The sequence below is a fragment of the Barbus barbus genome (genome assembly GCF_936440315.1).
Source record: "Barbus barbus genome assembly, chromosome: 3".
Taxonomy (NCBI): domain Eukaryota; kingdom Metazoa; phylum Chordata; class Actinopteri; order Cypriniformes; family Cyprinidae; genus Barbus; species Barbus barbus.
This window is the reverse complement of record NC_136731.1, coordinates 29,579,334-29,595,758: the sequence shown is the minus strand read 5'-3', so window position 1 is coordinate 29,595,758 and position 16,425 is coordinate 29,579,334. Positions and strand designations below refer to the sequence as shown.

Sequence of the window (16,425 nt, the reverse complement as noted above, 5' to 3'; positions counted from 1 at the left end):
TTGTTCGATATAAGCTTGTTTGTGTAAAACATTGCTTACAAAAGCAAAGTAAAAAAAAAAAAGCCGATCCGTAAAAGACCGAGGCGAAAGGTTTGCAATCGACATTCATGCAGTCTTAAATTATATATTTTTTGAATTAGCTAACTGTTATACTTTTCATTTATTAATAATGGTTTCAGAGCAAAAGGTAAATAAAGAAAGAGTTTCAACTCACCAGCAAACACTGACAGAAATGCGCGCCCCCGAGGAGTCAGTTCAAACAGCAGCTCTGACCAATCAGCTTCTTTGTGTCGGGTTCCTCATTTCGTTGCCATTGGCAACAGACTCCAATAAGCTTAGTTGAGTTGATTCGACGTAAAACATTCAATAGAGCGAGGAAACTCATGTAAATCGTACACCTAACTCAAAAAATTCAGTACTACATAAACAATTGTAATTTTTATGTTCAGTGTACTTAATTAATTTGGGTTAAAGCAATTTCAGGGATAACAGTGTGTGCAAATTCTGTTAAAAAAATATATTTGTGATATTTCAAATGTGATATTAATGGACATATTTTCTAACATGAATGTTAAAAGGATTACATTTCATTTGAAGAAATATTCAAGGTGGTAAAGTGGGTACAGTTGAGACACCCTTAGGTTGCTATGTACTGTATACAGTAACAGTTCAATCATAGAAAATAAAATGCATACAGAGGCTGTGTGTGTTTGTGTGCTGGTATTACCTACATTATAGGGATTATTAATAATAAATGTCCCCACAAGTATAGTAATACCAGTAAATTCACCTTATGGGAATATTTTTTTAGGTCTCCATGATGAAACAAGCTTATACAGAATGAATGAAAATGTAAAAATGCAGAAAGATTTGAGTGATTGGTTTAGGGGTATGGTTATAGAATATAAAGTTATGTATATTGTTATTTTTACTGTTATGTTTACATTTGTACTATTTGACATATATTTTTGTAGTGTTAAATATTTGTTCCTGTTTTGTTTAAATGAATCTGAATTAAATAAAGCAAATAAATAAATGTATTTTTAAACTGAATATTTAAAAGACTTTGTAATTTATTACATTTGCTATAATGTTAGCCAGCTTTAGTGCATGAATGGGTGTCTCAACTGTCCTATGCTACTGTTTCAACTGTACACCATATGAGTACAGTTGAGACAAAATGCACCTCATGTTTATGAGCTAATTGTGGAAAATATAAACTACTTATGGCTATTATCAATTTATGATATTTTAGCACACAAGCAAAAGAAATACCATGTGAAAAATCACTTAATTTCAGCTTCTAGTTTTTGTGTAGTAATGAAAAAAGCAGAAAGTGTCTCTACTGTACTCAGTCTACCCTGCGCAAAAACTGCATGCATGCCAACAAATTGCGTATCATATGCGCACAAAAACTGCGTATTATATGCACACCAGTCTTTTCTTTTTTGCGTATCAATACAACGATTTTGGCGTACTTATTATACACATTTTCATGAGACCGGGCTGCAGTTATCTCATAAATGTTAATGTACTTTGCATGTTTTCCTCAAATATGTTAAATATATAAAATTTTCCACCTTTTTGCAACCCTACACAAGACAAATATCTGTTTGGATTGTTCATCTCTCAGAAGATTAAAGTCTCTGAGGATCTGCAGCCTTACACCCCAGTACAGAAGAAATGCAAGAAATGACTTTTATCTACATTGTAAAATAAGAGTAGTCATCAAACCTATGAAATAAAACAAATGGAAGTCCATAGCAACCCAAATATGTTCAGTGAAAATCTTATTTAAGGTGAAAAACAAAACGTTTGTGTAAATGATGGGATATGTGCTGATTGAGATGAAGTAAATATGATTTGATTTCAGACTCAAGCGCAGCACACAGAACAGCAGATTAAACAGCAGTATGAGAAGCTTATCAGTTCCTCAGAGATGAAGAAGAAGCTACAATCACTGCACTGAGAAGGAAGAGGAGCAGAAGCAGCAGATGATGGTGGAGAAGCTGGAGGAGATCAACAGACACATCTCAGCTTTTTCACACACAATCAAAGACACGGAGGACATGATGAAAGCCAGTGATGTCTGCTTTCTAAAGGTCTGATTTCATATCATGGATTGATTGATTTATTGATTAATGATTGATTGAGTTGTTGATGATAAATTGTGTTTTTGTTCTGTACAAGTTTCCAGTCTCAATGAAAAGGTGAGTGATCTGCTGGTGTCTCTGGTCTCTCTGCTTCTGATCTAAAGCTACTGCAGTTCTGACTCCTGAATGTTCTTCCAGAGTCCAGATCTCACATCCGGATCCACAGACGCCTTCTGGAGTTTTGATTAATGGGTCACGTTACTTGAGCAACCTGGCATTCAGAGTCTGGAAGAAGTTGTTGGACATTCTCCAATACAGTGAGTCTGGAGAAGATCTGTGCTCTTACACATACATTGGAAATGACAACTTCTGGAATATTTATAACATTTATGCTAGCCTTTGATCAATAGGATAATTGTCATAATTCATAATAATCTGTGTACAGTTCACTCTTGATCATTACACGAACATCAAAATAAAAAGGTTATCAGGCTTTTTTGATTGCCGGTCCTCGGCTATGGAATAATCTACCTCTAGCCATTCGCTCGGCCCCCTCTGTGTTCGCTTTTAAAAAGGCTTTGAAGAGGCACTTTTATATTACGACGTTTGAGTCTGATAGGAGTGACGTAATATATATTTCCTTTTTTAAGATGTTGTGTTTGTTATTGTCTTTTGTTTGGTTTTCTTGAACGCATTGTACAGTACTTTGGGCTGCTCTTGGGGCAGTAGAAATGTGCTATATAAGAAAATAAACTAAACTGAAATAAAAGCATCTGCTGATTTAGTCTCATCAGCTCCCGTGATTCTGGATCCAAACACTGCTCATCCAGGGCTTGTCCTGTCTGATGATCTGACCAGTGTGAGAGACCACTGGAACAAACAACCTCTTCCTGATAATTCGGAGAGATTTGACAGCTATTCCTTTGTTCTGGGTTCAGAGGGTTTTAATTCAGGAATACACAGCATCGAACCAAAGGAAGGTACATGAGTTCTTTGACACTGATATGTGGAGTGTGCAGTATGGACTGTATCAAAGGTCTGGTTTTCCTGTTAAACAGCAGCTTAAATGTGTGACAGTGTATCTGGACTATGACAGAGGAATAGTGTTATTCTTTGATCCTTTAACTAACACAGATCTACACATATTAAAAACCACCTTCACTGACACTGTCTTTCCTTTCTTTGAAACTTCTTCCTCTCTGAGGATCTTGTCGTACAAAATTTAATAAATGTTACACCTGGATCTTCCTGCTTTCATCTTTTCCAGTTGCCATTTTTCCAATATTTGATCCATATCACATGAGTAAGAGTGCTGTTGATATGAATCTCAGCACTACAGGTACACTGACTGACACTGGCATAATGAACTTCCGGCAGCGAATGCTGGTTCATACTTTTAATTATCATCTAATAATTGTTTGATTATTGAGTTATCTCTATACCATAGTTGTTTTAATTTAAATAATCAGCTGAAAGGATCAAAGCATCAAAGGACTCTTTTAACCAAAAAAATAAATACAATTTTAACAACTTGGTGGCTTTTAATTGTGAGTGATCAATCTTGCGCACCCTGGGCTCACTTCCTCCTGGAGTTTACCCTGGAGCTTTTTATAATAATGTGGATTAACAGGCTTCTTACACGGATTATACTTCTCATCATCCATCCAGTGACATTGATATTTCAAAATACAACAGCGAAAATTTTCTCATTATGACTCTGTGCTGCTGACCCACCTCTAAGCATCTTATTTCACCACTATATCCACGATAATTTTCGTTATCCAGTGTCATTCAAAGAAATCAAGGTGGACTGTCGACCTCAGTGTGCTAGCTAACCTAGCCAGGCCAGCTAACATCAAATCTGTTATGAACAATTTGGCTGATTTAGAGCTGGTTGGAGCTAAACTGTGCAGAGCTGTGGCCCTCCAGGAATTGAGTTTGAGACCAGTGTATTAGATGCAAGTTTAAATGTAAATGTTTCCACTTCTAACCACTAGATGTCACTGTCACCCATAATTAATACATTCCAGGCATGGCATTAAATTGTTTTATTGCATTTTACATGCTGTAAAATGAAATCGAATTTGCATTGTTTACAAAATTTACATTGTTTGACACCTCTGTTTATTCCAGTATTGTATAATGTGCATGAATATTATGAAGTGTATGATATGACCACACAAGAATAATCAGCCTAGATATTCAGTTCCCCACTTCCCCTGCCACTTTGTGCAAAAAGATTAAAAGCCTTCACAGAAACCCACATTCACGGAAGTAAATTCTCTTATATATAGTAGACAGAATTTGGTGTAGACAAATTAATGTGGCCAAGTGTAAAAAGAACATGCACACCCAATCAGACAGCTATCCCATCTACAGTCTTTGCTGTCTCTGTTTCTTGTGGCTGGCAAATAAGTAACTGAGAAAATGACAGTTATTGTTCTTCGTGTTTACGAAGATGGCAAAAAACAAAACAAACAAACAAACAAAAAAACACTTCCTAAGTTTTAATTTAAAAAAATTGTTACAATATTTTTGCATTGACAGTTTAGGTATCCACCTTAATCTTTTGATGGCCACTAGATGTCACTGTCTTTATTTTAAGCATGCATGCATTTTACAATGCTCACTTTAAATTAAATTAAATTAAATTAAGGCACACAATAATACCACAGATTGAATTAAATCCAGAGTTAAGTATACATACAGCTTTCAATGCTCACTTGAAATCCTTAAACTCAGCATAATTAATTATACATTTAGCTTACGATGTTAAATTAAATAGTATACGGGCACACAACAACGCCACAAAATTATTTTAATAATTTTATATTGATAAAAACATATTTTTTTGTATTTAGTTTCTGCATCTAAAACTTCTTATATCACAAATAATGCATCACTTTTCTTGCAAAACAAAATCAAACAGATATTGCATGTTCGAGTGCATGAAAAGATAGATATGTTTACATACAACAATTTTTCTGCTTACATTTATATAGGCTCCTTTACAATGTAAATAGTAAGTGTGGTAAACAGACATATATGTATTTTGACTTGCAGTTGGATGTTAACACATTTGCTTGCTTGAATACATTTTATTTGGGGAAAAAACTGGCATATTATCTTTCAGTTCTTGTTGAGATGGAAACAGAAATTATCAAAAAAAAAACACTTTTTTCCCCCCTGTTTTTCATGCCAGACCGTTCAGTTCATTTTTTTTCTCCTTTTTTTTTTTTTTTGCCTTTATTTTAAACTCCTCCAATGCTTTACAGCTGCCATTTTCCATAATTGAATCCCTTGTATGTAGACCGTAATGCACTGACCAAATAGTGCAGAACAAAATGTAATGGGATTATTTCCTATGAGGGGAAAAATTGTTTCCAGGAAGTGCCATGTCTCTTGATGGACATGCTTATTGATGTATGACCTCCTGGTATTTGACATTTTGTCAATAATGGGTTCAAACTCAGCTTGGAAAATAGCAGTTTTCTCAGAACGATATGCATTAACGGTCTTCAAACTATACTTTGAACTTTTGCTTTGATATAGTGGAGTCAAAAATGCATATATCAGATATTCTACTACATACATATCATACTAAAACAGAAACCTGAGACACATATATATGGTCTTCTGACCTTTAGGTAAAGTTCACCGTGAATCCGTCAGCATGACAAAGAATGCCAAATGAGATTTTGAGAAAGGCCAGTTGGTTTTCTGATTCCATCCATTCCATCCAGGAAAATGCAATTTGCTAACAGCTTCCCAAAATAACCTACAATCCCATTTCTTTTCAAATGAAATGAAGGGAAGGTAAAATGTCTTATGTGTTGAATGGTACTTGAAATTGTATTATCAGTGGGGCTTAACACCTCACTAAATTAGCCAATTTAAAAACAACTGGGTTTAAAGGAGACTGGAAAACTATTTTCACTCCCATATCTGCCTTTGTGTGCAATAGAGCTCGGAAGACAAAACACAGTTTTCTCTTGCAGGGTGTTTCCTCGTCTACTTTAAAAGTGTTCAAATTCACCAGCCTTATTGGTCTGATAGCTTCAGATTTCTGCATAGATCTGATGTTCTGCATTGTTGTTAGATTAGCAAATTATTTGGTAGTCATTTAGGTTGCGAACAACACAATCTCTCTGCTTTGCTTCACTCAGCAACACTTAATTCACAGATTATGTCACCACAAGACTAACCAACAGCAACACTTCACACAGACATCAAGCAAAGAGAAAATTAGCTTCTCTTGATAGATTTATATTTTGGAGTATTTTGTACATTGTTTTGATGTATTTCATTTGACCTTTAGTGTTTCTCAAGGGTTAACGAGTACAAACAAACATAACATTTAGTACCAGTTGAGTTCACTTTAAAAAAAGACTTACTTTTTTCAGAAAATAAGCTAAGCAAAACTCTTAAATTTCCTAAAAACTCTTTAATTTCTTTGCATTCAATCCACAGTAATCAGTTTCTGTTGGGACCAAATGTATCATTTTGATTTTGAACTGAAACTGGACAGGGGATCAGTAATTATGCTTTGCATGGGAATTAATGGGGAGAGTGAATGTTGAATGTAAATTCAACATTGAATTTAAATGTTATTTTATGTGTTTTTGAGAAATGGGTGACATTGAACAGTGTGACATTTTATCATTTGATTGTTAGGAAATTGCTATTTAGTATGCTACTGTATGTTATTAGTTAGAGGCTTGTGGGGGTTATGTAAAAAGGAACATATGAATCACGTGCATGCATAGAATCACCAATCTGGTCTCTTAAAATATTTTATTTCATTATGGGAACAAATCATTTTCTGACAGAATTATTTTACTAAAGACAGAGGAATAATGATGTTGATGCATCTTTACTGATTTGTGGAACTGAAATAATTTTTTCAATTTAAAACTAAATCGATTTTTTTCAGTGCATGCTGGGTATTGTCCTCTGCTTTGACATTGGGAGTTTGCATACGGCAGGTTTGAACGTATAGAAAAAAGACAAGTGACACTTGCAACCTCCTGAACCCCGAGAGATGGGTTGTCAGTATACAACATCAACATATGGGTAGACACAGCAAAATTGAGAGTGGGCATGTTGACAAAGAGATAGAGAGTGGAACGACACTGTGAAACTGGTTTGTCAAGACTGTGGCTGGTTCTATCATTGACAAGTCCGCTAAAGCTAGTAGCAAATGAGTGACTGAACTCAAAACAAACATGGAATGCATATGACCTGAAAAACTAATGGCCAGAACCTGTTCATGAGACGTCAACAATAAACTGATTATAAGGATTATTGTTTGACATAATGAAACATTTTAATAGATGGAAAAAATAAAAGGTGTACTTGTAAAGATGGCACGATCTATAGATTTGCAGGAATTTGCCTGCATGCCAGAAAGGGCATGGTATTTATAGAGTCCAAAGTGCAACAGTAAACTTTTAATAGAAATGTTTTGCATTTGTTGAACCTTCTTACTTCAACATAATATTTCAGAAAAGCAGTGGAAGGGATCTGGTCTGTGTACTTTTAGCAACACAAAGTCAATCTTTTTGCTGACTGGATGATGATGCAATTTAAAACCAGAACTGATCTTGCAGTGGACATTTTATTTTATTTTTGTCAGAGAAAGTACATCCTCTGAATGAAATTTTGCTGACAATTTATTAACCCTCAGGGCATCCCAGATGTAGATGAGTTTGTTTATTGTAACAGATTTGGAGAAATGTACAATTACATCACTTGCTCATCAATGGATCCTCTGCGGTGAATGGGTGCCGTCGGAATGAGGGTCTAAACAGCTGATAAAACATCACAATAATCCACAATTAATCCACACCACTCCAGTCCATCAGCTAATGTCTTGTGAAGAGAAAAGCTGCATGATTGAAAGAAACAAATCCATCATTAAGACATTTTTAACTTCAAACCGTTGCTTCTGGGCTTAAAGTCCTCTATTCATATTATTGCTTTCTCCAGTGAAAAATACATTTTGTCTGAAATAGGAGAAAAATATGCAAAGATCAAGCACTGTTTACAAACGAAAACAGTCCAAAAGAGTTTTTTTTAACAGATATGTTGGTTGAATTTGATGTGAGAGGACAAGAGGGGATAAACTTTTTCACTGGACGAAGCATTATTATGGATTATTGACTTATTGAATTATTTTGCCAGAAGCAATGGTTTAATGGTTTCTAACAAACAGCTTTTCTCTTCATGATACATTAACTGATGGACTGGAGTGGTGTTGGTTACTTGTAGATTATTGTGATGTTTTTATCAGCTGTTTGGACTCTCATTCTGATGGCACCCATTCACTGCAGAGGATCCATTGGTGAGCAAGTGATGTAATGCTACATTTCTCCAAATCTGATCTGATGCAGAAACGTAATTCTGTCTAAGCTGACTGCATACTTCTCTTGTTTTGACTATTGTCACTTATGCGTGCCTCTTTGCTTTTCTTCATGCCTGCCTGTGGGCTATAGTTGAAAATTGGCTAAACTGACCCAGAAGTGTCTATTAATGAGTACAGTCTCTGTAAATCTAAAGCCAATAAAGTATGGAAAATCTGCTGACCTTCTGGCCCTGAACACAAATAAAGAATCTGATGATGTAAAGGTGACTTGCAAATAAAATAAAATCTGTCTATGGTAAAAAAATAAATTAATTAAAAAACACTCAAACAAGTCATAAGATGTTAACGGATGGAGATATTGTTTGAATCCTTGTAAGAAGCTGTTTCATACACTGTGTAATGTACTTGTAAGCAGCAGTTTATGTACTTGTAGAACTGAACAGTGTGATTGACAGGTTAATATAAAACATTTTGTCTAGACCTCTATTTAAAGTAATTAACTTTACAGTATTGTTTACTATATACAGCACATAATAATCTAATAACATACAAGTCTTTTCCTACAGAATTATTACAAGATTCCCATGTATCGATTTGAAACTTATTGTTATCCTGTAAATCCATGTTTATTAGGAATGATACAACAACATCAAGAGTAAGGTAGCATAACAGGTACACCTTATCAACCCCAACTAAAGAGAAAAGCATCATGATTTCTTCCTGTGCAGCTTCTTGCTGCTCTCAGGATGTTTCGGACATTGCTTCAACTCCAAGCCTCTTCATCCATCATAAATAAGACATTCTGCCTTTAATAAATAGGCTGTGTGGCATTTCTACCAAACCTTGTGTATCACCCTGCTTTATAATGCAGAAAATCCCCAGGAGAGGTTGTTCGAGAGTGAAAATGTTAAGAACCACCACCAAATTAGCAATGATCCATCAAAATGTAACAGCAGAAGCCACTTCCTCTCTCAACTGTCCAAATTGGTCCAAAGGTCGTGGGTGAACAGTTTCCCAGTTTCATTCAGCCATGCTGAATAAAATGATGAGCCATTTGCCATTATAATACATATTTACAGCCATATATATCATCACTGATATCTTCTCACCACAAAGTGATATTTATATGGGAATGTGTTGTGTTTGTGCACCAGAGAGTGTTTGATCTAGGCAGAGACAACAATAACTTTATATAAAGCCGTATATTTTGACCATGTCATAATGACTTTGATTGGACGACCGACTCAAACAGAACAAAAAGAATATATGTGTAAAAAAAAGGGGGGGGGGGGGGGGGGGGTGCATCCAACTTTCAGATTTTATATGGACTGGCTGCTCGGCTGTGGTCCAGGTCGGTGGTTTTCCGATTTATCACAGGCCTCAGCCTCCAAACCAATGGACTGAAAAGAAAAAGGTAGGTGTAAGATTTAATTTAGCAAAAACAATAGAAAGAATAAAGCCTTTAGCCTTGTAGCAACTATTCACTATTTTCTTATAATGGCGAGTTTATATCTCACCACTCTGACTTTATAACTCAGATTTGTGAGATTTAAATTCGCAATTCTGAGAAGAAAACTCAAAATTCTGACTTTATAATATATACCAATCAAAATACAAGTTTGTACTCTTGCAATAACTAAACCTGAAGCTGAAATATACATTTAAATATAAACATATATTTATTTCAGCTTTAGGTTTAGTTAATGATAACAACATTGACATTGTCCCTGGGTGTGTATTCCAAAAAGCAGGTCATGTGACATACCCCGGTATTTTTGAGGATAAGAGAGCAGATAACTTCAGCTTTCGGTTCCAAAATCGGAGGTTACTTTCATGGTATGTAAGTAATCATAACTTGATAATGTCTTGAGTCTTAACCAGGAACATACTCTGGGTTGAAGGAACTAACTCCCGGACGTGTTTTGGAACCACATACCTTGAGTAAGCAAAAGTTCAAGAAAATTCAGTGTTTAGCTGATGGTAAGTTAACCGTGCTTTCTGGAATACTATGGAATTATTTTTGTGTCAATAAAAATGAACGTAACTTTATAAAAATGAACATAACTTTATAAAAACAAACGTAACTTTTGCAGAAACGATCAAAAATATGCCATTACAAAAGAAGAAAAACACAATGAAAATGAAAAAAATTAACTCTGTCGCACAAATGTAACATGCTCTTCAAATAGGCTTAATTCTTTGTTAATGATTTTCATAGATTCGTTTTCACAAATCGTGGATTCTGAATGCGTTGCTACAGATTTCGCTTACGCTTCGCAAATTTTCGTTTGCTGTTTTGGCACAAACCTCTCGTGGAGGCGGGCTTAACAGCGATTAACTCCGTGTCTCTCCTGAGAGCTCATTTTAATAATAATATAAACCAAGCACAACGTATTGCACACAAATCACCGCGGCACGAATCTATGAAAATCATTAACAAAGCCACTGACGTCTGTACTTCCAGGTCAGAGTCCATCAAAAGCTCACTAGCCAATCAGAGTGGATCGCTGTTAAGCCCACCTCCACAAGAGGTTTGTGCCAAAACAGCAAACGAAAATTTGCGAAGCGTAAGTGAAATCTGTAGCAACGCATTCAGAATCCACGATTTGCGAAAACGAATCTATGAAAATCATTAACAAAGAATTAAGCCTATTTGAAGAGCATGTTACATTTGTGCGACAGAGTTAATTTTTTTCATTTTCATTGTGTTTTTCTTCTTTTGTAATGGCATATTTTTGATCGTTTCTGGAAAAGTTACGTTTGTTTTTATAGAGTTATGTTAATTTTTATAAAGTTATGTTCATTTTTATTGACACAAAAATAATTCCATAGAATACATCCCTGGTCTTCATACTAGGTCAGGGGTAGGCAAGTTCGGTCCTGGAGAGCCGCAGTCCTGCAGAGTTCAGCTCCAACCCTAATCAAACACACCTGAACAAGCTAAGCAATATCTTCAGGATTATGAAGGCTACAGGCAGGTGAGATTTTTTTCAGGGTTGGAGCTGAACTCTGCAGGACTGCAGCTCTCCAGGACTGAACTTGCCTACCCTTGTACTAGGTGAATGTCTATGCATTGTTTAAAAGATGTTGCTAAAGATGTGTTTCATAATTAAAGGGCCTTACTTGATAGCTCTGGACATGGTCGTTGAAATCAAAACTTCTTTGAGGGAAGACGGCCTCATTCTGTTGGTTTCTGCTGAGGAGCTCACGAGCAGGGTGACCATTGCTGACCCCTTTGACCCTGTGGATGCACAGCACTTGCTGGAAGCTCCGCTTAAAGTTGTCGGACAGAAAGCCGTAGAGCAGCGGATTGGCGCAGCTGTTGACGTAGGTCAGGATGACAGAGAGAAAGTAGACGCCGGTGACAAGGCTGTTCTCTGGGAGGGTGCTGATCAGGTTGAGGATGTTGAGTATGAAAAACGGCAGCCAGCACAGGACGAACACCACCACGATGATCACCACCATTCTCGTCACTTTCTTCTCAGACTTGCGGCGTTTGGAGAGTCCTGCTCGCGCTCCGGCGGACTTTACCTTGATTACAATAAGCAGGTAACACAGGCAGATGACCAGAAGTGGGCAGAAGAAACCTAGTATGGCGGTGTAGAGAATAAAAGCGGTCGACCACACGTCACGCGGTTCAGGCCAGCTCATGTTGCAGGTGTTGAGCTCCGGCTGAACGTCGCAGTAAATGATGACTGGCAGTGTCAGCAGACAGGACAGTGCCCATACCATGCTATTTATCACCTTGGCAACACTGGGCCGCCGCCACCTCCTGCTGCGGATAGGATGTACCACAGCCATATAACGATCAATGCTCATTACTGTCAGACAGAATGTGCTAGTAAATTGACTGATGGAGTCTGCCCACATCAGAATACGGCAGAGGAAGTTGCCAAATGGCCAGTAGGTGAGCACGTTGTGGGTGGTGAGAAATGGAAGTCCCAGGATGTACAGCTCATCAGCCACTGCCAGGTTTAAAATATACATGTTGGTGACCGTCTTCATTTTGGTGTAGCGCAGGACCACGAAAATGGCCAGAGAGTTGCCCGTCAAACCCACGACAAACACCATGAGGTAGATTACGGCCAGGATCTTTGTGCTGTCTTCCTCAGCCATCAAGCTTCCATTCAGTTGAAGGGAAATATTGGCAAACTTATTGGACTGGTTTGCATAGTCTGAGATTGAGGTATTGCACATGGGCCCCTGGGTTGCCATATTTAGAGACCGATTTGGCAAGGAACCGCTGATTTTTGAGTCACCAAAGGGCTAAAAAGAACAAAATGAGAACGCAAAATAGAGGTTTATCTCAGCAGCATGATATTTATGATATTTAAAATGTGAAATTAAACTTGCATGATTGACTCTTGTGCACACACTGTAGGATAAAAATCCATAGAAAAATTACATTATGTGATAAGTTTATTGGACATTCCTTTAACACAGTGCAATGCTTAATTCAAAATATGGGAAAATCAGTATGGAAAATTCCTTCAAACACAATGAATTGAGCTCTATTTTTTTACAGCTTTTCTTAGTGCACAGAAAACATTTAAAACACGATTAAAACATGAACTGAACTATTCTGAGAGTATTACATATGACATAAATACACTTGACTTGGAAATAGGCTACCTTCCTAATTCAGTATAGTTAATAAACATAAGGATGGATATTCAACCAGCTTTTTCAGTCCTAACAATAAAGGTTCCTCAGTGGTTCTTTGCGGTAAAAGATTGAGAGGTTCTTCAGATCTGCATATTGTTGAGCGCATTTTTGAAGGAATTTAAAGCTTCTTCTATGGCATCAGGTTGTAAAAAAAAATTTATTTCAAAAACTTGCATATTAATATTGCATTGACATTGCGTGAAGAATTCAGCTGTTGTTTATGTGTTGCATGACCTTGACTTTAAGTGGCACTCGCGCTGGATATGAGGCGTACAAAGTGAACAGAGCCTCAGAAATGCGTTGAACCATAAATCGAAACACAGGGTAACGATGTCACTGTTATGAGTACAGACAGTCCAATAAACACTCATTCATATGAACTGTCCGCGTTTGCACCGCGCAGGTGAATATTTAACTGGCCTTATATGCCACAAGCTCTCGAGTGTGTGACTTTAACAAAAGGCCGTGTTGATGTGCCGACACATCCACTTATTTTCCGTCTTATATTTCCGTTGCATCTTTGTGGCAGCTGTTATATATACAGGCGGTTTATTTCATCACGAGCCCTTGTTCAGCTTATGAATTGTGAATCTATGGTGCACATGCAGACCTCTTTGTGCAGGATGGTCTTATTCGCCAATTCCTAATATATGTATAGGCCTATATGTATATATGGCCTATATTTTTATTTGAATAAAAATAAAAGTTACGAATTACTGAGGGTGCGAATTTTCACTTGACAGTTCACTGAGGGAGTAACCATAGCATTCAAGCATTGTCACTTTATTGTAGTTAATCAATCAATCGCTCCACAGGTGCTTATAGCTCGAGACACTTCGCCCCTAAAATTAGGCTACCCATGGAGATTCCTTAGAACATCATAGTATAAGTATAATGGTTAATTATAAAAATATCTACAGGTTTTAAAAATAATACTCATTGAATTTACAAAATTTTTTAAAGGTAAGTGGTTGCAGTCAATTTATTTTAGCTACATTTAAACAAACAAATTTAGTTGACTGACTTTCAACATTATATATATATATATATATATATATATATATATATATATATATATATATATATATATATATATATATAATTAAATACTAAAATAAATTATTTGCAACCACTCACCTTAATTTATTATAATTTGTTTTATTTATTTATTTTCAGTGCATATGGAAATTCAGCTTTAGGATGTCACTGCGTCTTTATGGGAAAACTAACTAAATGTTTATATATTTAAACTAGTAGCCTATATATTTAACAAAGTGTAAATTTTACTGTCACGTATTTGCAGTAAGATGATCATACCAATCAAAAACGCTTACATGCTTTCGTTGAAATAGGGAGAGTTTTCAAGCGAAAATGCAATTGGAAAGGTTGGAATTAAAGTTGATAACGCGATAACACGACCATTTCCACTAAATGCCATCCAAAGTATTAGGCTTAATCGGCCACAGAATGAAGCTATGTTTCACTCAGTTATAGTGCGTAGCTATAACCCTACCTCAAACGCAACGCACGGTCCTCTGGGTTTCAGGAGCTCTTCCACCAATTAATCCGAATCTTCTCTGTTTCTATGATCAATAAGTATTAGATGACTCAATGTCTCTTTGTCTAAGATCCAACATCAAGAGCCAACACATCACCTTCATCCCCGATTCCAGTTTAGAAGAGTTCACTATAAGGCGTTGTGTTGCAATGCGCACGCAATCAGCATTGTTTTCCTTTGAGAAAACCACAAGTTTAAATGACTATAGCATCCACATCTGGCCAACCATTTACGCCACTATTTGAACACATAATAACTGTATAAATGTACTTGTAGTGTTTTCCGCCGTAAAACGTCTTAATCATTCAGGTCGGTTCAGGTGGAGAGGTGCAGCTCTGTCCAAGCGCGCTCGGTTTAATGTGTTTGGTTGGTCTTCTGCGCGTAACAGGACCAGAGCAGAGGACTTCATACGTCACAAGCACATACGAGTTTCTGTTTTTCCTTACAGTCTTTATAGTCATGCATGGATCTGCACGTTGCACGAACCCCTAACGGTGAATTTATTGATACACTGAAGTATATTAATGTGTCATTCCCAGCTGAAGCAGGTGACAGATCATAAAACTGTCGCGCAACGAAAAGTAGCAGTGTAAAATGTTATGGTCTTTTTACTATGCCTTTGAAAACACACTACTGTACATCTGCCTTAGACTAACTTGCATTTAAAAAAAAATGCAAATTCTTCTTGTAACTCATAAAAATTAAAAGATATAAATATCAAATTGTGTACTAACTGGATTTTTTTTTTTTTTTTTCATTGAGTGTCTCAAAGTATTTTTCCTATGCATTACTGGAGTCTTTAGTGTTCTTGCAGGTTTCGGTATTGTAAGTTTTTCAGATATTTGTCCATTTTTGAAAGGGTCAAAAGTCTAAATTGTAAATCTTTACTGGCAGGGTGAACAACCCAGTGTGCAAAACCGCCGAAAAATTCTATTGTTTGAGTATTTTAAAGCCATATTTTACAGGTGTAAGAAATGACAAGGGTGTGTATGCCTCCATTCCACTTTCACAATATAGACCCGCAGAGTTCTAATAGCAAATTGAGGTTTACTATGCAGTAAAAGAGAAATGCTTTGTGTTTTATTAGTTCAAAGCTCTGATGCCAGTTAGGATTAGGTTTGCAGTGTTTTTTGTTGTTGTTGTTGTTTTTTACACATTTGTACCAATTTCTGGATGGCTTTCAGTATTTAAAGGTAGAACCTGGATCTCCATAATTGTAATTGTAAATCCAAGTCCAGTTGCATATTATTGATAATTATTATTATTATTATTATTATTTATGTGTAATTGTTGTGCTATATTGTTTGCTTGTTTTATTGAAACACAACTAGTAATGTTGCCTTATGTATAAAATATTTTTAAAATGCAAATGTTCTTCTCATAACTGTTTTTTTTTTTTTCAGCTCAAAACTGGTTCTTTGGCAACAAACAAGCTCATGTGGGGGTTATGTGACTGGCAAGCTTTATAAGAGCATGTTCCTCACTAACCCATGATGTCTCTGCAGACTCTGTTACATCAGTGGTCCTTGCAGCTTTCTTATTACAGTGGCTTACATGAAAGTGCACAAATTACACAAGTGGTAACACGCTGAGCTCAAACCCCAGAAGCAAGATACATCTGTGAAGTAGAGAACATTTTACAGTGTAATGATGACTGTCAGAATTGTTGATTGACTAAAGTGGATGTGTTTGAGGATATATTTAGACATTTAGCAAATATCTGTGTTCTGGTTTGTATGAGAATT

The 16,425-nt window shown here is 36.3% G+C and overlaps 1 protein-coding gene across 2 annotated transcripts; it reads right to left on the bottom strand.

Moving 5' to 3' along the window:
• Positions 1-8,855: 8,855 nt before the first annotated feature.
• Positions 8,856-15,061, bottom strand: LOC306850689 (somatostatin receptor type 5-like). Of its 2 annotated transcripts, XM_079386482.1 has the most exons (4): positions 14,951-15,059; positions 14,636-14,855; positions 11,581-12,723; positions 8,856-9,857 (listed from the first exon to the last, which is right to left on the bottom strand). In XM_079386482.1, exons 3-4 carry the CDS (start codon positions 12,670-12,672, stop codon positions 9,777-9,779), a joined length of 1,173 nt encoding a protein of 390 aa, XP_079242608.1. In that variant the 5' UTR covers positions 12,673-12,723; positions 14,636-14,855; positions 14,951-15,059; the 3' UTR covers positions 8,856-9,776. The 2 variants fall into 2 exon arrangements, with proteins under 2 accessions (XP_079242608.1, XP_079242607.1); XM_079386481.1 differs by having other exon boundaries at positions 14,636-15,061.
• Between the last annotated feature and the right edge of the window lie 1,364 nt (positions 15,062-16,425).